The sequence below is a fragment of the Chelonia mydas genome, chromosome 1 (assembly GCF_015237465.2).
Source record: "Chelonia mydas isolate rCheMyd1 chromosome 1, rCheMyd1.pri.v2, whole genome shotgun sequence".
Classification (NCBI taxonomy): Eukaryota; Metazoa; Chordata; order Testudines; family Cheloniidae; genus Chelonia; species Chelonia mydas.
The window spans coordinates 275,433,586-275,461,429 of NC_057849.1; the positions used below are offsets into that span (position 1 = coordinate 275,433,586).

General features: G+C 40.9%; 2 protein-coding genes across 6 annotated transcripts in view; one reads left to right on the top strand and one right to left on the bottom strand.

Annotated features, from left to right (window-relative positions):
- The window catches only part of PPFIA2 (PTPRF interacting protein alpha 2), a 610,761-nt gene extending 597,087 nt beyond the window's left edge, over positions 1 to 13,674 (top strand). For all 5 annotated transcript variants that reach the window (XM_043547102.1, XM_043547080.1, XM_043547089.1 and 2 more), the window contains 5 exons: positions 5,232 to 5,407; positions 5,494 to 5,562; positions 7,915 to 8,074; positions 9,354 to 9,445; positions 13,288 to 13,674. In XM_043547102.1, coding sequence (XP_043403037.1) covers positions 5,232 to 5,407; positions 5,494 to 5,562; positions 7,915 to 8,074; positions 9,354 to 9,412 — 464 coding nt within the window. In that variant the 3' untranslated portion in view covers positions 9,413 to 9,445; positions 13,288 to 13,674. The remainder of the gene's footprint in view (positions 1 to 5,231; positions 5,408 to 5,493; positions 5,563 to 7,914; positions 8,075 to 9,353; positions 9,446 to 13,287) is intronic.
- A 4,218-nt stretch (positions 13,675 to 17,892) lies between these two features.
- ACSS3 (acyl-CoA synthetase short chain family member 3) overlaps positions 17,893 to 27,844 on the bottom strand; it is a 135,748-nt gene continuing 125,796 nt past the window's right edge. The window contains exons 14-16 of the mRNA XM_007059031.4: positions 21,999 to 22,098; positions 21,728 to 21,903; positions 17,893 to 21,439 (exon numbers count right to left, since the gene is read on the bottom strand). Coding sequence (XP_007059093.3) covers positions 21,365 to 21,439; positions 21,728 to 21,903; positions 21,999 to 22,098 — 351 coding nt within the window. The 3' untranslated portion in view covers positions 17,893 to 21,364. The remainder of the gene's footprint in view (positions 21,440 to 21,727; positions 21,904 to 21,998; positions 22,099 to 27,844) is intronic.

The window sequence follows — 27,844 nt, forward strand, 5'->3', positions numbered from 1 at the left end:
TATGTTGGTGTGTTTGTGTTTGGCCAAATTGGATTGTAAGCTCTTTGGGGCATGCAGCAGAGTGGCGACTCAACCCTGCGACGCCACCTGCTGGTCATCTTGGGAAATAGCTCACCAGCTGTCGGAGCGCTCTCTGCAGGCCGCTGGTCCCTGTGTCCCTCCCAGACCCCGGTGCCCCTTTCCTCGGGGTTCTGCCCCCTTGCAGTGCCCCGCAGTCTGCAGTATAATTGCCACTCATCAGCAGCAAGGAGGGTTTGGACCTGCTCCCTCCGCCTACCCTTGGGCTGCCCCCTGCAATCCCAGTACCTGTTTGGCCTTATACTAGGCCTGCAGCCTGGGGGGGTTCCAGGCCGGAGCTCCCCAGCTCCTCTGGTCTTCCCCCAGCCCGGCTCCAGTCTAGGTACCCTACTCAGCTCACAGCAGGCAGGTCCCTCCCTCTTAAAAGGCTAGAGAGAGAGAGTCTCTATGCCCCTGGCCTACTGCCCTCTTATAAGGGCCAACTGGGCCCTGATTGGGGCGTGGCCCCAGCTGTGCCTTTTTCCCCATGGGCTGCTTGCCCCAGCCACAGCCATCCCCTGGGCTGTTTTTAAGCCCTTCAGGGCAGGAGCGGGTGACCACCCGGCTACAGGGCAGGGACTGTGGGCCAGATCCCACTACAGTCCCTTTGCACCAGTCTGCCAATAGAAACTGGCCATAAAACTGGAAAGTCCAACTGCCTGAGAATGTCACCAGTGCTGGTCAATGGGAGCTGTTGGGTGCGGCACGTTTGAAAATCTGGCCAATACCTAAGCATGAATTTAGGAGCCTAACTTCAGCCTTTAGAAAATCATTGCTTTTGTTTCCTAATTTTAAAGCAGCTCATATTTAAATAAAATTATATGGATGGATTTCCATCAAGTCAGGTCTTTAAGATCTGAAAAGGCAACTGTTTCAGTTTACAACTTGCCGTTTCACTTTGTGTCAGGCCTTGACCCATAATGTTAGTTCCCAAAGAACAAGGTTTATTGTATGACGTAATAGCTAGTTAAACAGTATTTTCCTACATAAGGTTCCTATACAGCATGCAAGCTCAAGGTATAGGTCTTGCACTTAAGAGTGAGGCTTTCTTTCCTGTTATCAGAAGTGAATCCTTTGATTCCTTTAAGCATTGCCTAGTTCTAAAGGAAACTAGAACATTTTCAGTTAACGCTTTTCAAGTGCAACTTTCTTTGGAAGAATTGACAACACAAGAACTAGTGGGACAGAATTAATTGTAATATCTGAATCTGTGCTCGCCTCAGCAGAGATGGTGGCATACTCTAGTGCAAAAGACTTACATTGGTAATGAGGACTTACGGTCAATTTCCCTGCTGTGCCCAGTATTTGCTGGGTGTACCTGGAGAAGCACATGAAGTAACTGGTTACTGGTGCTGGTTCTGTGCTAGTCCTGACCCCATCATAGGTTACAGCAGTCTCAGGCTGTTCCAATCTGTGCTGACTGGACATGCTCCCCAATGGAATGTTTTACAGCCAGGGATGGCTGGAACACTGTATTTCAGTCACTCCCCCATCCAAACCCTGGAATGCTCCCTGTGGCAGGGACTGCAGGATGGGTAGTGAGGGGAAAAAATGGTTACTAACCTTTCTGTAACTTGCTCTTCGAGGTGTGTTGCATATTTCCATTCCAGTGTAGGTGTGCACGCCTACCGGAATTTTTTCCCCAGTGGTATCTGTTTTGTCAGCTCCAATACCCTCTGGTGCCACGTGCTCATAGCACCAGTATAAAGGGCCCTGCCGATGCTGCTCCCCTTCCGTTTCTTCTTACTAACTGCCTCCGATAAGAGGGGATGGAGGGTGGGTTTTGGAATGGACATATGCAACACATCTTGAAGGAAAACAGTTACAGAGAGGTTAGTAACTGTTTTTTCTTCTCTGAGTGCTTGCACATGTCCAGTCCAATGTAGGTGACTAACAAGTAGTTGTACAGGAATTGGGTTTGGAGTTCAAGCACAGGCTGGCTGCAAGACTGTGTAGGCAAAGTTGGCATCGTCTCTAGCCTGTAGGGTGATGACACAGTGTGTTGAGAACATGTGCACCAACTACCAGGTTGCTGCTCTGCAGATATCCTGAATAGCAATTTGCGCTAGGAAGGTGGCTGATGAGGCCTGAGATGTTATACAATGAGCAGTCAGATTAGCTGGGGGGCGAGATGCCCATGAGTTCATAGCACGCTCGGATACATGAAGTCAACCAGGATGAAATTCTCCAAGCAGAGGTAGGTAGGTAGGTCCTTCATTCTCTCCACTACCGCTATGAATGGCTAAGTAGCTCTGCAGAATGATATGGTCCTTTATATGTAGAAAGCCAGGGCCTGTCTAACATCCAGTTAGACACTGTTCCTCTCTGTTTCCATGTGGTTTAAGATAGATTACTGGCAGGAAGATTGCTTGCCTGCAGTGGAATTGTGAGATCACCTTTGGGAGGAACAATGGGTGTGGGCACAGCTGGACATTATCCTTGAAGAAGACCATATATGGTGGCTCCAATGTGAGGGCCTGGATCTCTGAAACTCTTCTGGCTGAAGTGATGGCCCCTAAGAAGACCACTTTCCAGAAGAGGTGTAACAACAAGCACATTGCTAGCAGCTCAAACGGTGGACCCATAAGCTTTGACAAGACAAGATTCAGATCCCAGGGAGGAATGGGTTCTCTGACCTGGGAATACACCCTCTCCAGGCCTTTGAGAAAACTGATCACCATCGTGTGTGAAAAAACAGATTGGTTGTCAACCTTGGGAGGGAAAGTTGAGATGGCCGCTAGGTGAACCGGGACTGAAGAGAGGGCCAGACCTTGTTGTTTCAGCAGAAGGTACGCAGGGAGGACTGGGTAGGTGGAATTCCCCATTGGGAGGACCAGATGGAGAACCACTTCCATTTTGCAAGGTAGGTGGCCCTGGTGGAGGACTTTCTACTGCCCAGTAGGACTCTATGGACCTGCTCCAAGCAAGTTGCTCCTCAGGATTCAGCCTGGAGCTTCCAGGCTGACAGATTAGAAGAACTGAGGTTCAGGTGGAGCAGCGAACCATGGTCTCAGGAGTCTGGGTGTACCGGAAGCCATAGTGGGGCCTCCACCAAAAGGCTTAAGAGGTTGGTGAACCAATGTTGCCTGGGCCACAACAAGGCTATGAGAATGACCCACCCTCAGTCCCGCTTGATCTTCATCAGAACCTTGTGAATCAGTCATGCAGGAGGAAATGTATACTACAGGTAATTTGTCCAAGACAACAGAAATGCATCTGTGCAAGACCCCAGGCTGGACCCTCACAGGGAGCAGAACTGATGGCATTTCCTGTTGTTGTGGGTAGCAAACAGGTCTATAAGGGGAGTCCCTCACCGTTGGAAGATATCCCTTGCGATGTCTGGTTGAAGGGACCACTCAGGGTGAGAGGAGAAAGACCTGCTGAGGTGATCTGCCAGCTGGTTCTGCATTCCTGGAAGGTAGTACACTTCTAGACTGATGGAATGAGCAATGGCGAGCTCCCATAGTCAGATTGCTTCCAGACTCGGGGGTAGAACACTCACTGCCCTGTCTGTTCATGTAGAATATGGCTGTCTTATTGTCTGTGAGAACCAAAACAATCTTGTTTGTAATAGCAGGTAGAAATGCCTGGCAGGATAGGCAGACTGTCCTGAGCTCTGGAGGGAAGGCTCTTCTTGGGACCAGAGGCCTGAGGGCCCCTCGGTGGACTCCCCAGCCAAGGGCTGATGAATCAGATACTAGAGACATCAACAGTTTTGGATGCCTCTGAGCTTCATTAGTGGGGTCATCCACCTCCCAGTGCCAGGGCATGCCTTGGTCACTGGGCTTCACGCCCTGCACTTCCTGTAGTAAGTCTATGCCTTTGAGTGACCCGCACTCGAGTTGTCTCAAATGACTGGGGGAATCGCAAGGAAAGACCTTTGCCAAATCTGCAGGGACTTCAAACACTGCACCAAAAAGGACCGCAAAGCAAGACTGAAGGTCTTCCTCATGGAGGCAGCCTTAAGACCTACCTCAGAGCCACAACTGGACTCAACACCAAGCATCTCAGCCTAGTTATTAAAAAAAACTACCCACCAACTACCAAATTACAGTAACTAAAGAAGTAGAAAAGCCACTAGTAGAAAACTGCCTGAGCAACGAGGCATTCCAGCAACCTTCACAGGCAGTAAGAAGGAACTGAAGGGAAGCGGGGTCAGCAGGGCTCTTTATACCAGTGCTATGGGCATGCGGCACCGGAGAGCGCTGGAGCCAACCCAACAGATACCACTGGGGAAAAAATTCCAGAAATTGTGCTTGGGGCACGCACACACCTTCATGGGAAGGTGCAAGCACTCAAAGAACAATTACACTGGCCTAAACCAGCGGAGGATCCCCCCTCACAGAGGAATTCCAGACTAGCAGTTTTCCAGCCTCCTTGTGCTGGTGGTGCAACAAACAGAGGCAGGAGCCAGGGAGGGAATCTGGTCTTTTTGCTTTCCATTTAAATTAACTTTATTGCTGTTTGATGACTTCATTGGCTCATGGTTATTTAAACCTGAGACTTAAGATGTTAAGGAGATCATTAAAAAGCCGTCTTCGATTTGTGTTTGATTAGAGATGCAAAACATCACACATGCAAGTAAAATAATAAATATTAAGAATGTGGGACAAATAGCTCTCTTTCTAATGTGGAGGGTTTTTTTGACTCAGTCCTCAAATAAGACCTCCTCTCTCTTTTACTTGTCCATAGCTTTCTAATTAGCACAGATCTTAATGGATCAGCTTTCAGAAGTGAGACGAGCTGGTTACTAAAAATGTCAACACAAGCCTCTGGCCCATTAGAAAACTATAGATTTTGACCTCTATGTACAGGTCTCACTCTAAAAATGGTCACTCCACCTTCCCTTGAGGTTGAACCTCAGGGGACTGATTTTATTTCTCCCAGGAATCTGTAAAATCTTTTCTCAAAATTGTAAAGCCCTTTGCTGACACTACTGTGTTTGCTGAGGGTTGTCATGTGGTATGTTTAAACAAGTGGGAATGGAGACACCAGTAATCAACTTTCCGGACTCTGTATCAACGATGAAACCACTGAGGTTATTTTAATCATGTTTTAGTATTCCTTGTATGGAAAGTGGTGTAGTAGGTTAACTACCATATAGATACATGTATCTGTATGCTTATGAAAGTTCAATTAACAGTAAGCTGATACTATATTGTGTGTGTTTGTAGATGTATTGGTCTGGAGCAATGAGCGAGTCATACGCTGGATACAGGCTATTGGACTACGAGAATATGCAAATAACGTCTTAGAAAGTGGTGTACATGGGTCACTTATAGCCCTGGATGAAAACTTTGATTACAGCAGTTTAGCTTTATTATTACAGATTCCAACACAAAACACCCAGGCAAGTCCTTTCCTGACTTTTACCTTTTCTGGATTTTATTTTTGCTCATTTTCAATTATTTTAATTATTTAATTTGCTATATATAGGCCCGGCAAATCCTTGAGAGAGAATACAACAATCTTTTAGCACTAGGAACTGAGAGACGACTTGATGAAGTAAGTAATTTAATTTATTTCTTTAAAAAATTGAAAGCCACACACTAAGTTCAGGAGGACACGGCCACACACAATTAAAAGAATGTTATTAAGACTACGAAGTCAAACAGTCAAAAATTAGGAAATGCCAGAATTAAGGTTGCCTGTGCAACCTTCCTGCTGCCCATTGTGTATATGCATTATGATAGTTAATTAGATGACCACATAACTATATTTTCCCCACAGGACTCCTGCCTCAGGCTGTACAATGCTCAGAGAATGAGGCAACAGTTCAATATTTCTTTTCATCATCAGTGAGGGCATTGTCCCATACTTAGACTGCACACCATCCAAATCCTGCATTAAACAGGCAATTATTAAGTTCCTTATAGGCTTTTCCTATGGCACTTGTCACCAGAGTAGGAGTGTACCTCACACACACACTATGAATTTATCTTCACCATGGTCCTGTAAGATAGGGAGGCTTTTTTAAAGATGGAGCTGTAAGAAACAGAGAGATTCAGGTCTTAACGTTTCCTTCACCTTTCTTTCTTGTACTAGCAGAGAAAGGCTAAGATGACACAATTAGAAGGGCAAAGGGAGCTGGAGCCCCCACTTAGGAGGCAAATAATTGAGTGGAGTGGGTCGGCCTACCAAATTCACGGTCCATTTTGGTCAATTTCACATCATAAGGTTTTTAAAACTGTAAATTTCAGGGTTTTAGATATTTGAATCTGAAATTCCATGGTGTTGTTACTGTGGGGGGTCCTGACCCAAAAGGTGCCGGGGTGCTCACAAGGCTATTGTCAGGGAGTCATGGTATTGCCACCCTCACTCCTGCGCTGCTGCTGGTGACAGCATTGCCATCAGAGCTGGGATCCCAGCCAGCAGCCACAGAGCTTCCTGCAGCCAGGAGAGGTTCCTGGAGGCAGGTCTGATCTGACCCCAAGAGTGGCCCGTGCAGGGAAAGAGGAAGGCCTGTACTTCCCCAGCCTGTCCAGGACTAGCAGCCGGAGTCCGGCACACAATAGGAACCCCAAGCTGGGGCATCCCCAGCCCTGACCCTCCCCAGCTTCAGGCCCAGCACTCAAGAGTTAAAGGGCCCTTGGGTTGGCTGTGTGTGTGTGTGTGTGAGGGGTGACTACGGCACCCCCTTGACTATGTGATCCTGGGCAGTCACCCATTTGCCCACCCATAAGGCCGCCCTGCCCCCCCCAAAAGCGATGACCATGCCACCTTCACTTCTGCGCTGCTGCTGGTGGCAGTGCTGCCTTCAGAGCTGTGCTCCTGGGCCCACAGTCGCCGCTCTCCAACTACCCAGCTCTGTGAAATCTGGTCTCCCCTACAGTAGCCAGATTCCACAATCCCTGACATGTTTTTCATGACCATGAATTTGGTTGGGCCCTAGTTATATACCATCTCTGACTGACAGATCTTTGCCTCCTGATCAGGGAAGACAAAACTCCACTTGATAGACTAAAAGGAGGAGGATGTATGAAAAATACTTTCAGAACCATACTTTGTTCCTTAAAGCAAGTTGTGAGAAAGTACTGATAGTTGAACTGGTTTAGAACTGGATTTCACTATTCATTTTTTATCCAATATTAATCTATTCAAGAACCACTTATTGAAATTTGATAAGTCGTTTATAAATTGCTGACTTAATATAGCTCCCTCTAGCTTTGGTACACATATTGGTACACATATGTTGTTTTCATTAATATTAATGCAAATTGGCACAGATACACTAAGAGAAGAACCTACACTATTAGTTTTTTCTTTTATCAGACTCAGTATTTCTAGCAAGGATTTTCTGCATGTGGTTACAAACACATGGTACAAATTTTCACATAAACTGAAATTATTTAAAAATAAATGACAGGTGACTGGAATTTATGTTGAAAAATAAATTTCATGTCTGATTTCACTGTTTAGGAGTTTGGAGTTACATATATATAACTGACCACAGAAGAACTGAATGATGGGATTTAAAAGCTATCTTTTATTCCTCCTCATCTGATTAATCTATTACTTTATTTCCTGCCTTTGAATTCAATAGAGAGCCTAGGTGGAGACACTTTATCCCTCCTTGATTTTTCGGAATGTTCTACATCAGCAGACAACAAAAAGAACTGACAGTGTATCATGCAAAAGATTCAAGAAAAAACCCTCTAATCCAGTATTTCCAAGTTTCTAAAGCAGTTGCTCTTATAAGAATGTCTCTCATACACTTTCTTCTTATTGGATGACATGAAACATGTAGTAATCTATTTTCTAGAAAATAAACTTAACAGCTGGAGAAGAAGCACCCATCCAGAGAACTAATCATGAATTTAATTTAGTTTTATCAAACACAAACATTTGTATTGGCAGAGCGATGACAAGAACTTCAGACGTGGCCCTTCCTGGCGAAGACAGTTTCCTCCACGTGAGGTCCATGGAATCAGCATGATGCCTGGCTCTTCAGAAACACTTCCAGCTGGATTCAGATTAACTACAACATCAGGGCAGTCACGAAAAATGACAACAGATGGTATGAAGTGCTTTGGTACTTAACGTGAACTTGGGCAATTAGCACTAAGCCTGGAACTGAACAAGTTTAGTACAGTCACAGATAAAATAGAGGTTTAATCAGGGCTCAAATGGGGGAGGGAAATGCAGTGACATGGTAACCCCCATCTTTTTCAAGCTGTGTTCCAGAATCTCAGTTTTCAGTATTTCTTTTATTTTCAAATCTGACCCCTCGGCTTAACGACGAACTAACCGTGGCTGCTAGCAGTTAAATATCAAGACCCTGGGTAGGTAGTGTAAACAGAAGTCAAAGGCCACATTGCAGGTATTGACAATGTTATCGCGTACCAGTCTTAATTTTCCCTCTAACCCTTCTACACAGAAAAAGAAACACTGTGCACTCATTTCACCACAGAATAGTATTTCATTCTTGATAGAAGCATTATCAAACACTAATAGTCTCAGTCTTCAAAATAATTGGTATATTGGTGGTAGTTATTTTTTGCAGCTGTTTAAATAATTTGGTATAAAAATATATCCCTCTACATTCCATGTATGAGAAGCTTATCTTTTTTAAAAACATCTTATATCGTAGCACGAATGGCATACGCTACTAACCACATCACTAATTCCATTGACTGCACTGCTCATATTCATGCTTTTCTCTATTCTGTACTTTTTAGCAATAGTGCAAAGTCATAGGGAAGGCGGGATCAATTTCAAAGGTGGTTTCCAGCTATGAATAAAGGTACTATCTAAATAGGTACTTACATAACCCTAACCACTGGATCTGAATACCGCACCATCGTTAATGGATTTTATCCTCCTAGAACTACTGTGAGGTTGGAAAGTATTATTCCCATTTTACAGCTAGGCAACTAAAGCACAGAGTAGATTAAGTGACTTCCCAAGTCACATAGGGCAGGGTGTCTGTTGCTGACATGACAATTGAGCTCAGGGCTACCTGACGCGCAATTCTGTGTCCATTAAGCCAGGCTCTGGGACCATACTTCCCAACTTCCTGTGATATGAACATTAAAGTGTAATGCACACCTGTGATGCTGTATTAACAATAATAATGGCATCAGTAAGTTGGAAAACCTCTTCTTTTTCCTGAAGCAGTCAGATTTTCAACAGTGTCTCAGACATGTAGCAACTCTAAATGAGCTTTATAGACCAGACCAAACCCAGAAGGTTGGACAGAATGAGCTACAGAGTAATTTAACAGTCACACTTTCAGGGAGGGGAAAATATATTAATTTTCTTCGTTATTCTAAAGAGGGTTTTTTTCCAATTTGCAGTTGCTTCATCACGATTGCAGAGGTTAGACAGCTCTACAGTTCGCACATACTCATGTTGACAAGGCTAGCAAAGAAGCCAGCACTGAATTGCTGTGAGTATTCACAAAAAGCCATCATGGAGGCTGTATAAATGTACACTATACCCCGTATTCACTGACATTACTGAAATGAAAGCCAAGATGGGGTCCATTCCCCCAGGCAGATCTAGTTTATCAAAGTGAGTGGGGCTCACTCTGGGGGAGGCCAGCCTCTTACTCCACCTCCCATCTCAAACAGCAACTTCTTCCTCTCTTTCATCGGCAACTCTTCTAATAAACAGGTCAAACCCGCCAAGAGATAAGGATGCTGTTTAAGATGGATAGCTTGTGATGATGCTGACCAAGAAAATGTGTTGAGACATCGAGGTGAATTTCTAGTGAGAGCTCAGGAAGAATCTGTGGTCATGGTACATATTAGTACCAGTGACATAGGGAAGGGCAGGGTCTTGGAACCTACATTCAGCTAATTAGGAGAAAGGAACAGTCAGGCCTCGATGATAGCTTTCTCTAATATGCTTCTGGTGCCCGAAGAAGAGAAAGTTTGACAGAGGAATTTCAGGGTCTTGCTGTATGGATGAGATGATGGTGTAAAAAGGAGGAATTTACATATATGACACTGGGGAACTTCACTTTAGAGAGGAGTCTAATGAAAGAGAACAGTTACACTAGATTTACTTAAGAAAAAGAAGTCAGAACTATAAACCTGCTTTAGGACATCATTTGGGTGGTGGTTGGCATGAGTTAGAACAAATCATCTCCCGTGGATAAGGTCTTCCAACATTATCAGTTATGAAAGTTCTTACACATTCTGCAAAGCACCTGATATTCGTCACAGGCAAAGACAGGATACTGGACTAGATATACACAGGGGTCAGGTAGTGTAGTGGTTCTTATTACTTAAATATCTCATCATTTGTCATCTACACATGCACTATTTGTACAAATACACTTTTGAACAAAATACAGCTGTGTGAAAATATATAGTTTGTTACCAAATCATCCCGCTTACAAAAATAAGAACATGATGAGCACTTCCATTAATATGCCACCATTTCATGCTAATTTTACTTAAATAACAGTTTTCCTTTCCATTTTAAGTTTCAGCAGATAATCATAGGCATTTATAAAGCACCTGTCACCATAGTATTCAGCTGCCTCTTTCTATTTCCATGTATAGCGAGAGAGAGAGAGAGAGAGAGAATAAAAATACACAATTATGTATTAAACCATGAGTTTGGATTACAGCATTACTCACAAATGAGATGCATAGGTTTTCCCCAAATGAGTTCAAAAGAAACTTTATACCACACAACCATTGTTTTATATATGCCATGTGTGTTACTGAAACATTAAGAATTTTTTTGTAGCCCTTCACCTGTAAAGCCAGGTGACGTAGGTACCTGAATATTTTTGAGGAGCTGGGCTTAACTCTCACTGATTTCAATAGGAGTTAGGCAAATTCTGGGTCCCTTAGAGAAGCTGAAAATCTCCTCTTTCCAATGGTATAAAGCTTTCTTTTCTAGCCATGCAGGGTAGTAAAATAAAATTCACATCATTTTTATATAAAGAAAAACCGTTACAGGTTCAGCAGTGAGTCTGGCACATCCTGCACCTCAGGCAGGTAAATAGTTATATGGAGGACGAGAAGGAAGCATTTCTGCCAGGTTGATTTTTTTTAAAATGGCAATTGAAGGGCTTAGAATGTTGTAAGTCCAGGGAAATCATGAGCAGTCCGCTACCAAAGGAAGGAGCAGATTCTCTATCTCTTAATGTGTTCAGATCAAGACTTTCTTTTTTGGCTTTAGCCAAACACATCTTGGGGCTTAATACAGGGGGAACTGGATGAAACTTAATGGCCAGAGACATAGAGGAGATCAACCTACCTGTTCCCTGCTGGACTCAGATCTGAATTTTCCTTAAGTGATTCAGAGTTTGGCTTTCAAACCTTGTGACATAGCTGGTGAATAGTTTCTGGCACAATTGGCTGATACTGGCTCATGACCCTGGAAAAATGACAATACAGCCCATCTCTACCCAGAGAACAATGTCTGAGTCATTTAGGGCCCAGTGCTACCTCATGACAAAACTCTCAAACAGTTCAATGGGAGTGGGCATTAATAATATATTGCTTTGAGCTTGAAAGGCATAATGTAGAAAGCAAAAATCATAATTTAAAAAATGTTGTAATGGCATGCAACTAAATTACCCAAATATTGTGAGCCTCCCATGGATGTAATTTCAGTGACATTCCCCAAAGAGTTTCTTTCAAGTTACAATGAATACATGAATGGCAGGGATTGCAAATACTGAAAAATATGTTAATTTACAATTATCCAATTGGTCTGTTACTGCTGGAGCACTGTTATTGCCCAAGAACCCAAAAGCTAAACACAGATAAGCAGCAGCAAAAAATTACTGGAGCTGTACTGTGTTGTATTTTAAACAAAATACATTTATAGAATAGTATAAAAATATGTTTAATATACTCTACAGGAATATTACTACTACCTTGAGTATGAGTGATGTCTATTGGGTCCAAGCCTTTGACCAGTCTTTTGCAATTACATCTTTATTACAAGTCATCTTTCCAGTGAGAAGAATCAATCATTTCTTCCTTTAATTTCCAGTTGCCCATCCCTAACATGTGAATGACTAAAATGTTATTAATGTAATACTGGTTTTATTAATTTCCAATCCACTTTTTATAGCGGGAATATGCTGCAGTAATTATTCAGATGGTCTCCCTCACTGTTTTTATATGCAACTGCAAAAATTTCAAGGAAGCTAGAAAATTATCTTAATAAACATTTATACAAAAGCAAATGTGATAACTACAAATAAGCTATATAAAACAAAAGGCGATGATTCGGTTGCACCATACTGTTTGCTAGTTAGTAGTATATTTATCTTGTAAGGTAAATTAGTCTACATAAAAGGGGTGACATCCACAGTTGTACTGACCCAGCAGAGTACCTGAATCCAAGCTAATCATATCTGAGGTGATATACAGTTGGTTCAAAGAGGGTAGAAATGAGAGTTCCAGCAACATGAGGCAAATGGGAACACTATACTCGGGTGAACCAAGCTTCCTGAGGACCAAAGAGTTTCCTCAAGGGAAGGGGATGAGTGCCATTTGGACAAAAGGAAAGACTTCAGCAACTGCAGATGAAGGGGAGACCTGGAAACTAGATTCTCAGAGGCTCCAAAGAATAAGCTTGACTAGGCCAGGATCTTTTTTCTCAAGTAATCCACAATTCTGGATTCTTGGAATATTTTTTCTCTTTGGTCCCAAAAGAGAAGGAACTTGAATTAGGGGAAGGAGCACTGAGGTGCAGGCTTTAAGCTTCCAGGCACAATGAGGCAAAAGAACTGTAGGTTCTGCAGTGGATGGACAAAGACTCCATACATAACAGCTTTTGCTTATTTACTTCCTGGTACAAGTATGTGGCGCCCTAATGCGGTCTGTCCTTGACGATCTACAGGATGGAGGGCATAAAAAGTAGTGGACGAAGAGTAAAGATTTGAAATGTACACAACTCTTTTATACTGGAAGGCCTCCTATGGCCTTCAAAATTATAATATGCTAAAGCTATAACTTATTGTAATATTTGCTTGAATTTCAGAGTTTGAAAAATAATGTCTACATGTTAGTAAACGATTAAACAATGTAAAGAATTACAGCTACATTCCATTCCCATACACAGAAAGAGATGTAAGATTTACAATAAATGAAAGTTTACTCTCTCTCTTTCTCTCTCAAGTTCAAGTTTTAGCAAAACATGAAATACAGTATGAAGTGTTATGATATTTCCAGTGGTCTCACTATAAAGCATGTCTGGGTAAAAAGGATATAATCTCGAATCTTGCTAATTAATGTTTTTTATTTTTGTCTTTAGATATCATCTCTTTCTTCTACTTTACCTGAAGTGCACTACCAATATTTTGGGAAAAAGGAGCAGTAAAGGTCTCTTCAAGAACAGGGTAATAGGGAAGAGAACACAAAGTTTTATCAAGCTAAAAAATGTGGTGTTCTTTTCATGTATTAAGTTATTGGTTAGTTTAATACAAGAGTAATAAAATACCTAAATCATTTTAAAAACAAAAAAACCAAAGCATCTCTCTCATCATAAATTTGGCAGTAGTGCACAACCAATGGTTTTATCCAGTGGAGCCACTCATTTTTACATTGTTCATCAGTTTTATTGTAATATACCAGCCATCTACGTATTTACTGTGTATTTCTTTTAAAATGTGTATGTAAAGGGATATAAATATGATTTTTTTAAAATAAAATCTATGGTACATGGGGTCTCAGTGCAGACACTTGACAACACAGTGTCAACAATACTGTTTGTATCTTTCCATTCCACCATTTTTACAGTTTTTTGATTGTAACAGTCAAATTAATATGTTTAGCAGAGTTAGACGCTTCAACCCTTTCCTACTTAAAGATCTGTCAATATTTAAAGCTGAACACCTGCCTCTGATGATGTATAAAAGGATGATTTAAATTGGAACTGGAGCCAAAATGGACCTATAAAGTCAAGCAGAAACATCAGATACTTGTAATACCTGTAGAAAAGCACTGTGATGGCTCTCCTTTTAAAAACAAAAACAACAAAACTGTTTACAAGAGTCAAAAGCAATTACCGAAAAATTATGTATTAAAAAAAAACAAACATTCTTCTGTGTTACCCATGGAACAAGAGCCATCTTTTTGTTCCAAGATCTTCAGATGCCAGCCAGCGTGGGATGTAAAAATCTGAACACTGCAAAGAATCTGATGTTCAAGTTTTCTATTAAAAAATGCCAAACTCCACCATTTCTTCATTGTAACAGGGCATTAGACAAATTCCTGTCTAACGTTATGCTTTTAGCCAAGATGGCCTTGCTGAGACTTCTTGGAAGTCAGTTTTATCAGAGGAAATAACTGAAAGACAGAATGGTAATATATAGTGTATAAAAGTTTAGAAGAGCAATTATTACCTACTGTGGCTTTATTTGGTGGTGTTAGTGTTGTTTATTCTCTGTTTATATGGGAAGTTTCAAAGTAAGACCAATTTAATAATGTCATTGACCTATTTGCTAATTTTCTGCTGCTTGATACTATCTCAAGATCTGTCTTTTAGTTATTTCTTTTAGCATTTTGATCTGCAATGTTTGCACGTACCTAAACATTTGTTTTATTGTCTATTTTCATTTGACAGATTTCAGTCAGTCAATCAAATGGTGACAGATTTTTCTCCCCCCTTGTCAATAAAAATGTTCAGTGCTATTTGTGTTTAATATCTATAAGGCTGGATATATGGTAGCATGGAAAAGCAGTTTGGATGACTGGCACATCTCAAAGCATAAGAAATTTTTCCCAGGCAGAGACTGTTATCAACATGAGCTTAATGTTGAGTCTGCCACTAGAGGGAGCACTACACTTGCTTATTTGTAGGATATGGTGAATTTGATCAAATGTCAAGACAATAAAGCTAAAGACATTATTTCAAATTCCTCAGGCTTAACTAGTTTTCATGTTAATGTTTTCCCCCCTTTTGATTGTTTTAGTGAAAAAATGTAAATAAGTAAAAACAGTGCAAACTCCAACATTTTCAGTAGTTCTTGTCTCTTTTGAGCAAACCCCTCATTACGTTCCAGTCCAGTATTTATTGTTTTGTTTGCAGTTTTCACATAGTCTCAGCCCAAACCAGGAGCAACACAGAGGAGAAATCTCTGTGAACTGAACAAGAAGTTACATGCCTGTAGAAGACAGACTAACCCCTAAATCTCTTATTTCTACTCTGGAAGATCAGAGGAGGAAAAACCTATAAATGCTTAAAGCTGGATGTGAACAATTCTGTCCCAGAGCCTCCGTCTAATTATTTCCTCCTGCTGCTGAGTTAGATTGCTATTCTCAACAAAAGAAAAACATGCAATTGTGGTAGCCGTTCAAACCCATTCTCAGCTATCCTTACCAAGTGTCCAGGGTTTTAGGGAGTTCTTTGGCTGGTATGCTGTTAAAATTCACAAAGACGTGTCTACCTTATGTATGATTTAGATTCTGGAACATTTATCTCAGCCAACCTAAGATGGCCATGGTTGATGTCACAACATCATTTTACACTCCTTTAGCACACAGACAAAACACCATAGTGGGCTCAAACATACCAGCTTTCAAAGTTTTGTTCAAGTCTATTCACATTCTTAAAAAAAAACACCAGTTAAAATCACTGCTCTCCTATTTTCAGGGTATGTAAACTCTTGATAAATTGGTTATTAGCCAGCAGCCATGCTGTGCAAGAAGCAACACTGTGCTTGGAGGAGGACATTACCCCTATACAAAGGACCATCATAAGGCCTGAGTGACATGCATAGTTGTGCATTTCATAGACCACCAAACAGTACCATAAATAAAATACAGTCTGAAACCATAACTTCATAGCCAAACAATTATTTTTGCCTTTTGTATCACCAGTAAAACCCCAGAAACACATTTATACACAATTTAATTTTTTAATGCACTAGTGAAAATTATCAGTTTGGCATCTCTGATCTCCTATTTATCTCTACACTAATTCACCACCAAGGGTAGTGGTGCAAGTATAACGCATCTCAACCTTGGCCTAAAAGGAACATCCAAATAGAAGGAATTTCATTTAAAGGGCCCATTCCATTCTCAGATATACCAACTGTAACAGTGGTTTGTGTCATTAAACACTCTTTTCAATGCAGAATTATAACCCCAGCTCTATTCACATAGGACACTACAAATCTAGATAATGACTTTTGGTCAGTAGAAACCTGAGCAATAGTTGAACTAAAAAACAAAACAAAGACAAAACATCCTTTTAGCACTTTCTGGAGCCATCTAGTCCTGTTTAATAAAGAAAGCTCTTCAAGTACTAGGAAGTCTACAAAGATGGTTTCATTCAGTTCTAAGTGCTGTACATACCCATGTTAAGAGACAGTCCTGCTTGAAAAAGCATAAAATAGTCACAACAGACAAAGACTGGGGTGTATTATCCTATTTTAGAGGTGTGGAAACAGGCGCAGAGAGAGCTTGTGACTTGCCCAAGGTCATGAAGCAAGTCTCTAGAGGCCTAGGCTAGTGCCTTAACCCCAAGGCATCTTCCTCTCTATAATTACTTTTTCCCTTCATGGACATTTTTATGGCATTCTATTTACAAAGGAAAAAAGAGTAACCCAAAAGACTATAATTTACTTTTAAATGTTCATCAATTTTATTACATAGGAAAGCAGCTAGCATACAACTCTACAGTCCACAGGATAAGACACCTGCATCCAAACTAATGCCTCACAAAGTAGTTCTTGTTTGAGTAAAGTACAAACAGAACTAGCTTGCTATACTGAATTTTTCATATTCACAAAAAATATTTGACATCTGATTTGGTATCATTTTCCACACCGATCTAAACAAAATGCAAGGCAGTGGTGAATAAGGCTCTTGGTTTATATTTACAGCTGCCATATCTGTTGTACAGTTCTCTGGTATTATTTAGCTTTTCTGCAATTTTATACCTCAGAGCTTAACACTACTCTTCAGAAGGGAAAATTCTGAAGTTGGAGCTTTTGATTCACTCCATATTAGGCAGTACACTTTAAGTTAACATTAGTTAGCTAACGAAGCAAGGTAGACAGACAGCACTGCAGCATTCATAGGGACATCTCAGTCTTCCCTCCAAAGCTACACATACATGCATAGAGATCATCTTAGATGCCTACAAAGAGACAGCAAATGCAGTAGAAGGAGAACGTTGCAAAAATGTCATTTTTATAGCCAAACTGAGGAAATTAAGGAGCTGATCCTGCAAATAGACAGGTGAGTAACTTTACTGAATTCAACAGTACTACTCGCATGAGCAAACTTACTCACATCCCTAAGTGTCTCATGAGAGAAAATTTAAAACCTGTGCAGAGAGCCTATCCCCTATGTAAGTCCCCCTCAACCCTTATTTTGAGGTCTTAAGTAGTGGCTAGTCCTGCTGCTGGGCCATGCCATTCAATTCATGCACGTGAATTGAACAGGAGAGCAGGATCGTTAATTTATTCATCCTGGTGGGTAAAGCATAAAATTAACTATGGACTCAATTATTATGTAACTCTACTCATTCTATCTTATAATGTAGTGGTTTCTTCCATCATATTTGGTCCCAGTCTCACTATTTCATTGCTTCGGTCCAAGGTTTTCAGTGCAAGGCAAGAACTTTCTGGAATATTTTACAGTTACCAGCTATGGCTCCAGTCCTGCAAACTGTTCTGCAAAGGCAGAGCTCCACACTCACTCAGAACAGTTTGCAGGAGCCGGGCCCAAGAGAGCATTCAAATGGGAGTCACCTTTATTTTTTTTTTATATATATATATATAGCACCCTCCCAGCCATTATGATCAGTCTGCTGTTTTATCTGGTTCCAGTACTGTGTCACTTAACAGCCTCCTACCTTTACTCATTAGTTGATGGCTATCCTCCTGGATGTCTTCTTTTTTTAAGGAGATACTGCCCATAGCAAAAAATAAGGCATAGTCTTATAAATCCCTATAGATACTCTTAGGGTATCTATAAATCCCTATAGAAACAAAATATAGCCCTCAGCTATGGACCGATCTGGAAAAATAACTGGAGATCCCTAAACTATCTTCACTAAGGGGCTCTCCCATAGCAGAGCTTCACTAAGTGAGTCTCTCATTCATTATAGCAACTTTTATTGCTTAGTGTCGTTTCCTATGGCAGGAAATGCTGACTTTGTTTTGAATTTGTTTGTTTTTTAAGATCTGTTGTATGAATTTTGTGAATACTTGTTTAAAAATAACAGAGACTATTAATTTCATTATGCATTAAAAACTACCACTTGAAACCTAGAACACACTCAAATGTACAGGCTCTCTCCTGTGACTGGCTTGGCAGCTGCAGTCTGCAATGACCTCATAAAGGCATAGGGGTGCTCAAACAACTCTCCGGGATATTTAGCACCTTGTGAGAATGACTGCACCACAACTAAGGTGGGGCAGAGTTTGTCTGAGGCTTACCCAGGAAAGACAGCTCTGCTTTATTGTGGGTGGGAGGGGGCGGAGGGGAGGAAGGAGGTCAGAAACAGCTGTTAAAAAGGTGCTCGGTGGCTCTTTGTTTGTCATCAATTAGCCAGTGATGGTCAGCCATAGTCAGATGTTCACAGATTTTAAGGCTGGAAGGGACTATTATGATTATCTACAATCACCTTCTGCATAACACAGACCATAGAACCTCACCCAGTAATTTCTGCATCAAGCCCATAATTTTTGTATGAGCTAGAGATATATTTTAGAAAGATATCCAGTCCTAATTTAGTCTTTGTCTTTCCTTCCTTCTTTTCCCTCTATTTGTGACATTACTTTAAAGTAAAGATACACATGAAAAGCATCAGGCAAATTAGCATGCTCCACCACCAAGACAATGTCCAAAAAGCCATAAGTCCACAATAAAGGAAGATAAAAACTTTGGCTAAAAGCTCATCCTAGTTCAGTGGCAAAGTGAAGGCAGCAATTAGGAATAAAAAAATCAGCAAATGGAAAAAGGGAAGGAATAGCAATTGATATAAATAAGAATGTGTGAAGTGTAGAAAATGGATAAGGGAAGCTAAACACATCAGGGGAAATCCATGGCTGCTAGGGCTAAGGACAATAAGAAGGAATTTTTAAAGTACATTAGGAATAAAAGAAATCCTAGCAATGGTATAGGCCCATTACTAGGCAGAGATGGTAAAATTGTTAATACCGCTGAAGAAAAGGCAGAAGTTTTCAATAAATATCTGCATTTTATATTTGAATTGAAGCAAGATTATACGCTTATATTGTCCAGTCCATTAGTAACCAAGAGGATGTTAAGCAACATCTACTAGTGATTAACATTTTCAATTCAGTAGGCCTGGATAACTTTCAAAAAACTTCCAGAAGAGTGAAGAAACGTGCCAATATTCAAAAAGGACAAGTGAGATGACTTGGGTAAATATAGGCCAGTTAGCCAGAAATCAATGCTGGGTGAACTAAAGGAAAAGCTGCCACAGGATTCAACAGATAAAGAATTGAAGGATAGGAATGTAATTAATGTTAGGCAACATGGTTTATGAAATTAGGTCTTGTCAAACAAACCTGATTTCATTTTGAAAAGCTTACAAGTTTGGTTGACAAACGTAACAGCACAAATGTAATATACATATTTGTAAGTGATTTTGACAAAGTATCACGCAACATTCTGATTAAAAGAATTAGCAGTATACGATTATCAATAAAGCACAGCGAAATGAATTAAGAACTGGCTAAAAGATGTCTGTCAAAAAGTAATTGCCAATGGGGAATAAGCATCGAATGGAGATATTTCTTGTGGGAATCCACTGGGATTGGTATGACGCCTGATGCAATTCAACATTTTCATCAGTGAACTGAAAGTAAATATAAAAATCATTAGGGATCCAATTTGTAGATGACATAGATTGCCCAGTCCTCCTCATTATTTACCATTTCACCAGTCATGCAGAGCAATCTGGATAATTTGGTAACTGGGGACTATGAAAAACAAAATGCATCCAAATACAGCCAAATGCAAAGTTATACATCTAAAAACAAGTACTTCTGGGGGAATTCTGTGCTACTGTGTGCGCACATATTTAATGAGCCCCACAGATTTCTAATTTTTCACGCAGAAAAAGCTTCTGCCAAAATCCTGCTGCAGTTCTGCCATTTGCCCACCAAAGCTGCAGGGAGAGGCAGACAGAGGCTCATAAGGGCTAGGGGGAGAACTGGGGCAGGGGCTGAATGGGAGTGGAGGCACGGGGCCATGGCGGGAGGGAGGTGCAGAGCCACATGGCGACAAGGGGAGGTGGGGCAGAGCTACATAGTGATGGGGAGTGGTTGGGTGAGGGTGGGAGACTCATGGGGACAGGGGTCCATGTGCCTGACTGAATGGGAGAGGCTAGGAGTAAGCCAGGGTCTGCATGGGGGAAGCTCCTTAACAATCCCTCCCTGCCCCCTCCCAAAAATACCTGTTCCATACTTTACTCACCCATACCAAACAGCCCTCCAAGTTCACACCCAACCTCCTTCCCAGCAATTTACCTCCCTCTCCCTCAGCTCCTCCGTTACCCCTGACTCCCCCAAGCCTTTGCTCTGCTTCTGAGGGGTACGGGAAATATAGTTCTGTATTGTAGTTTAAATGAATTATTACTGAGAGTTCTGCATTAATATGCCTAGTAAGGAATCTATTTGTCATAAAACATTTCCTGAACCTTTTTTGTTGTCGGTATTGTTACAGACATACTTTCTGACAGGTATTTTGAAATAAATGACCAAAAATAATTGAAACTGTTGTGATTATATTGTGTTATTTTGACAAATAAAATATGCAGAATTTTGCAGAATTTTAAAATATTGTGCGTAGAATTTTAATTTTTTTGGCACAGAATTCCACCAGGAGTAGAACAAGGAACACGGGCCATACCTACAGAATGGGAGGCTGTATCCTGGAAAGGATTTAGGGTTCATAGTAGAGCAAATCAACATAAGGTCCCAGTGCGATGCTGTGGAAAAAGGTGCTAATGCAATCTTTGTTACTGGGTAAAATTAAGAACCCATGTTATATGGTAGTCAGACTATATGATCTGACGGTCCCCTCTGGCCTTGAACTCTATGAATTTATGAACCCTCTTTACAGGGCTCTGTTAAAACTCTCTACTGTAAGTATCTACTTCTTATCTGTCTAAACCTCCAGTATAATACAAATGACAAACACTGCCAAAACTCAGAAGGTTTCGCTGTCCATGATGATGATGACATGACAGAGAAAGCAGCAACAGTTCTGTAGTAATAAAATTAGCGCCAGGTTATTTCAGACATCTAAAATATGTTCTATAACTGCGTTACCAAATAGAAAATTTCTTCATGTATTCCAGACATTTGGAAGTTTACTGTTAAAAGACACTGTATGATGGACAAAAATCACATTATTTTTTTTTTCTTCAGTTCTTCTTCTACGTGTTTAAACACATCGGGATCCTCAATGGTTGGAATTATCTGAGAGGGAAGAACATACATAAACATATGATAGAGAACTGCCATATACCACATACAGTAAGGAGCAATCGGTTCAATAACTCCTCTAATGCTAATTTTTCTAAAGTAATCAAGAAGAAAGCATTTATAAAGACTGTGAAGATAAAATATACCAGGCAAAAATAAAATGACATTACAATATCAGATATTGTGAACCAATAGCAAAATACATTAAAGAAACAAAAGATAAAGTCCCTTCTGCTGATGTGCTAGCATCCTTTGTTAGAATAAAGAGCACCTAGAGCTTACCTGATATGGTTTGCCATTGACAAGAGCAGAAAGAGCAGAACGTGGTATTTTGCCGGAACGTGTCTTTGGTATCTGTTTCACAAATACTGCCTTTCGGAAAGCTGCCACTGGGCCAATGCTTTCTCGAACGTACTTAACAATTTCTTCCAAAACTTTCTCCTCCTCTATCTTTATACCTGGTGAGGAATTTCAGATGCTGTAACTACTTTACAACATTATACAAATCTTAGGGACACAATACACGAGTCTATGAACAGTAATGAGCTCTCACCATTTCTTAATACACATAGCGCTAATGGGACAAGACCTTTTAAGGCATCCTCTTGGCCAACAACAGCACAATCAGCCACAGCTCCATGGGAAAGAACAGACTGAGGGAGAAAACAAAACAAAACCTCAAATAGCAGAGTATATATTCTACTGTAATTAATATGCAGGTAGCATTGACAATCTAGTGTTTGGATGGAAATAAGAACAATCCCTAGGTAACACAACATACAATTGAAAAGGTAATAAAATATCTTCTTTACAGCAATGTTAAAATGACAATTTTAACACATTCCACAAGATCTTAGCTGGAAAATGTTATGTTAATACAATATTATGATCGATGTTTCACACAGTTATGCAGGAAGGAAAGAGCAAGTGAGTGCTGGTACATTCTTGAGTGTCTGATCTATCACAATTCAGATATGTAATCTACCTGTAATCTTTTCAATCATACGGAAAGCAGGGACTTGGAACTAAAGAGCCTCTTCAACCATAACTACAGAGTTATGAAAAAAACTGTATAATGAAACTCTATGAACCCTGATTGTTCCAGAAGGAGGAAGTGCTATTGGTGGGTGGGGGAGCAGAGAGAAGGGAAGAGAGCAACGGGGGGTGTGTGTGCGCGTGCGTGTCCGTCCAGACAGATGGGCTGCAGCAAGCAGGCCCTCACAGAGTGAAACAGTCAATAACCTGTCTGAAGCCTGGGAGGGGACAGAGCGGCTGATCAGTGACGCCCTAGGACAGGACCCAGGGGGAGCACTGTGCCAGGGAGGAATCGCCTGAGAAGAACAGACCAGAGCTGGATCCAGTATCACTGCTGCCCAAAGCTGCATGGGGCTGTGGGCCTTATAAAACTTTGCATTGGAAATAATGAGGGAGGCTGTTAGCTAGTTAAGTGGGGAGGCGGTCGCTCTGTGTGGCTTTGCAGAGAGAGGCAGAAGGTGGCACGGGAAGGGTTTGTTGGGGGAAGTTTACAGGTGCCAAAGATGACCAGGAGCACCCAAGACTCACCATTGGACTGGAACTTTGCCCAGGACTCCTGAACTCTGTGTGCAGACACATTGCTCGGTGTCTCTCCTTTCAGACTATGGTACTAATAGGCCTGTGGGGCCTTGAGTTGAATGCAACCCTGTTTTACCACTCCCCCTCTATTTCCCCGTTGTTTTTTTCCTTTCATTCCCTTTCTTATATTCATTGTACTTTTCGTGTGTGTGTGTACGTACGTACATACGTACGTACTCTGGGGGGTATGGAACAGGTGCCTCTGGGTGGAAGGGACTTTCTCTGCTGCACTCCTGCGCGCTTCTCTTGGCCAGAGCTGCCTGCAGAGCAGACACCATCTTGGCCACAAGGGGGCTAAAGTTACATAAGTAATTTATCTGAAATTTTACTTTCTGCCAATCCAAACCAGCAACAATAAACCCACAAGTTATTACTGCTTCACATTTGTCTGTCAGGTTGAAGTATCAAATTAACATATACAAAAATGTGTCTCTTTTCCTCCTAGTCACATCTCCTGCTTAGGGAGCTTTCCTAACCGTACAAAAGAAAACATCACGATGGCCTGTATAATTTCCCCATTATTCATTGGTGACCTCTTAAAGAGGAAAAAGGGAGACTGAAACTGAGGAGAAGAGTCCTCATTGGTGGATCACAATCAGAGAAAAATTAATCTGCCATTTTTAGGGACTTTTAGGTGGACGAAGACTGTTTGCGGGAGTACTAGGTGCTGTGCAAACAAACACATATGAAGGCAAAACTCCTGCATCAAAAAGCCTGCATGGAGCAACACTATGGAGTACTGTAAGAATTCGCTCACGAGTACGAACCTACACATGCATGTTGCAGCTGAAGGAAGCTGAAATGAATGAATGGACAGACCTTCATCTACTATCTTTCAGATATCTCTGAGACTCCTCTCCCTTTCCTCTCATAATGTAGTCAAAACCCAGGTAAAATGAGACCTCAGTTTACCTGGGCAAGAAACACTTCAGCTTTGCAAAACAGATATCCTGACTATTGCCCTTTAGATACTCTGTTTTGCTCTTCATATATAATTAGGGATCCAGGTGTCCAACATGATTATAAAAACTATAGGATAGGCATCCTTGATTTCCCTCCTAAGAAACTCTTTGGATCCACCGGTGTTAGTGGTCCAACTCTTAATCAAACCCTTCCTGTAGGAATTATAGTAGTGATGATATCCATTAATGCTCTCCCCATTGTCTGATAAAATAGTATGCAAAATGTACCCAAAATTCACCACGAGTTAACATTGTCCCAAGCCACTGTTTTTTTTTTTTTTTTTTTTTTTTTTTTTACAAAGAGTTAAAGTAACAAGGCCAAAAGGATAAGCCATTAGCATGAGCCGACACTTCCTTAAAGAAATAGCCTATTGCAAAAACAAAGTTTCACTCCCACGCTATTGACAGACAGTAATCTAAATCCAATAATACATGGCTCAGGTTGCAGGGCAACTGTCATAAAGCATATGAAACCTCCTCATACAAATCCACTGATCATTTTTTTGCTTCGTAGTTTGTATGTTCAATTGACACTATTTTTGCAGCACCCATGTACATGATATCAATATGCTGAAGAAATCTATACTTTTAAGGTAGCTGTGATTATATATGCATATTTTGCCCTAACTGGCACAGAATTAAGATAATTATCCTGTTATTAATGGAATTAAGTTATTTACAATAATATGAAAAGCAGAGTGCAGAGAAGATACAGCAAGTTTCAGTTTTTAAATAACCTCACAAGCACAATGTACCATGTAATATTTTGTTATTGAAAACTTTATCTGTTAAACCTTCAAAACGTATACTGTTTGGTTCTTTATGAGGGAAGAAATTATTTGCAGGCTAAGCAAATTGCTCTGCTCTGTAACATTTATGTGATCTGAACAATCCACAGGAGTCCATAGATCTGGAATCGAGCCCGTTGAATGTCCCAACCCTTTGTGGATGCATTGGTGACTAACATCTGAATGGGAAATATTGGAGTCAAAGGCACCCGCAACAGACATTGCTTGGTTCTAGCCACCAATGAAGGGATGATCATTCTGTGGATGTTTGGATGGTAAACTGACCTGATCCAGGACTGAAGAGGTCTCACCCTCAGTCTGGCAAAGGGTGTGATATGAGTACTTGAGACCAATCTCAGGCTTGAAAATAAATATGCGAGATAAATTCTGGAACTTCTCCTGAGGCAGGTATGTATGCCAAGGAATTGTATGGACTGAGATTGAACTTTAGAACCAAGTTTAAGAACAGATGTAGATTCGAACTTACTGAGTCTGAGATCTGTTGAGTTGATCCTCCCTGATTAGAGGAGCTAAGATCAAGAGACAGGTAAACATAAATCCCTCAATGATGAAGATGGGTGGTTACTAACAATAGACATTTTGTAAACACTTGCAATGCAGTTGAGAGTCTGAACGGAAAGGCCTGGAATTGATGACGATCGCCTAGAACTTGGAAACGAAAACATTTCTTGTGCAAGTGATGTATTGCAACATGAAAACATGCATCTTGCAAATCGAGTGCACTGAACCAATCCATAGGATATAAAGAAGGTATGATGGATGCGAGAGTCACCATGCAGAATTCTGTGTTGGTGATGACAGTGTTGAGGAGCCTGAGGTCTACTATGGAGCACCTGGTCTAGTATGCCTTTTTGGTATAAGAAAGAATGGGAATAAAATCCCTTTCCCCCAAAGACTAAAGGAACCAACAACATTTCCACTAACTCCAGTAGTGACAGTTTTTCTTGATGCATGAGACTTGTCCCCAAAAAAGTATGGGGAAGGTGCATGAGGGGAAAATGGTATGGAATTGGAGGGTGTATCCTGTCTGGATGACCCAAAAATGCAATGTTATTGAAGTCCAAGCACTCTTGAAAAAAGAAAGGCAGTTACCAAAAGGGCAAAGGGAAGGGTACCAATCCACACAGTCTAGTGCAGTAACCTCTACTGAAGTATCAAAATTGTTGCTTCTGAGAATGAGATGGTTGAGTAGAGAACGAAGAAGACAGTCTTCTCTTTTAGAATCTCTTTTTAAACTGATCTTGCTGCTTCTGATAATAAAGTTAGGATAAAACAAAATACATGGTTGAGATCTCTGCCTTGAAGAGAACAGTCACTTATATTGCTTTCCTCTTAAAACGTGAGGTGTGAAGCCTCAGTGATCTGAGTGTGGCCCTAGAATCCTTCACAGAATGTAATGTTTCAGGTTGAATATATCCTTTCTCTTGATGGGTAAGTCTTGAACTGCCTTTTTAACCTCGTTAGGCAGTGATGCAGATAAAGATGAGTCCCTTCTCATGGAAATTCCAGTGAAGACTGATCTAGCTCCTGTGTCTGCAGAGTCTAAAACTGCTTGCAAAGCGGTTTCTGCAATAAATCAATTTAATTTCATCCTTCAGATGTGGAGGTAACTCTTTCAAAATTCTGCAATTTTGTCCCATTGTATATAACTGTATTTGGCTAGCATAGCTAAGTAGTTTGCAATCCTGACCTGAAGAGATACCACTGAATAATCCTTACGACCAAACAGATCCAATTTCTTTGCCTCTTTTTCTCATGGGGTGATTTTCATTAGCTGCAGTACCTACTAGAGATGATGGTGCCACGGTAGGTGACATAATATCTTTTATCGTGCCAACTTTTGTTGGTGAAAGGTACAAGCTTTCGAACAACACACAGCTCTTCTTCAGGTCCGGGGAAGGAAGGAGAGATGATGGCGGCAGATGCGAATAAAAATACTCTAACCCTTTAAGGGGACCTTAATTCTTTTGTTCAGTTCTCTTTCAGATTGGTGAGATGATGGAGTAGTCTATAATTCCTTTTGCAGGTTTAAGAATTCCCTCATTAAAAGGAAGGGTTATTCTGCCCTGACTGTTGGGTTCCAAAATGTCAAATTTCCATTAATGGAAGTCTTTGTCTATCATTTAATGGCACCCCCTGAAGATTCCTTTGCCTGCTCAGTCAGGAGTGTTAGTTGACATAGCTGCTTTTTGTATATATCAAGGAAAATACAAGTAAGTGGGTAAAGCATAGAATAGAATAGACATAACTTGAGACAACCACTAGAAAAGTGAACACACACAAAAGGAAAAGGTAAAATCTTAATTAAACCCTTGGGAGTGGGATAGAAAAATAAAGTCAAAGCAGAGGAAAAATCATGAAAAATTCAGTGCACCTCAGAAAAACATAAACACACCGACACAACATACGGAAACCATACAAAAAACACAGTTGTAACCCTGCCCTTGACGTTGTGGTCCCAGCTCCTGCCGAAGGTTCAGAGTAAACAGTTACCTTTCCTTAAGTTCTCAGCTTCCCATTTTTTGCCTATGGACTAAGGCCTTCTAAAGCCACTGCTTCCAGTGCAGTCTTTCAGGCCCCTCACCTGACACTGGACCAGGTACCCTCCGTGGAGTTCCAAAAGTTTATAGATAATTCTGAATAAGAGTGAAGGGTTCCATATTCATAAGAACCAGATAAGAGCTTTAAAAAATAGTAGAACGTTTTAAAAAAATAAAATAAAAGTTTAACAAGCGTGCAAAATAGAAATATAGAAAATAGAAACAGCCACAAGTAATTGAAAAACTGTAAAAATAAGAAACAAGAAAAAATATTTTAAAAGAGGCAATGTTTCTAGAATGGTAGTTACTGAAACAGGATGTATTCCTGTTTTCTACAGCAGCAGCAGCCGCCAGACAGTCAGGAGGGGACTAGTCATGCTAAATCCCTGTAGTATTAATCCCTTGCTTCAGAGAAAAGGCAAGCAATTCCAGCTGAAACACACACACACGCGCACACACACACCACAAGATGGA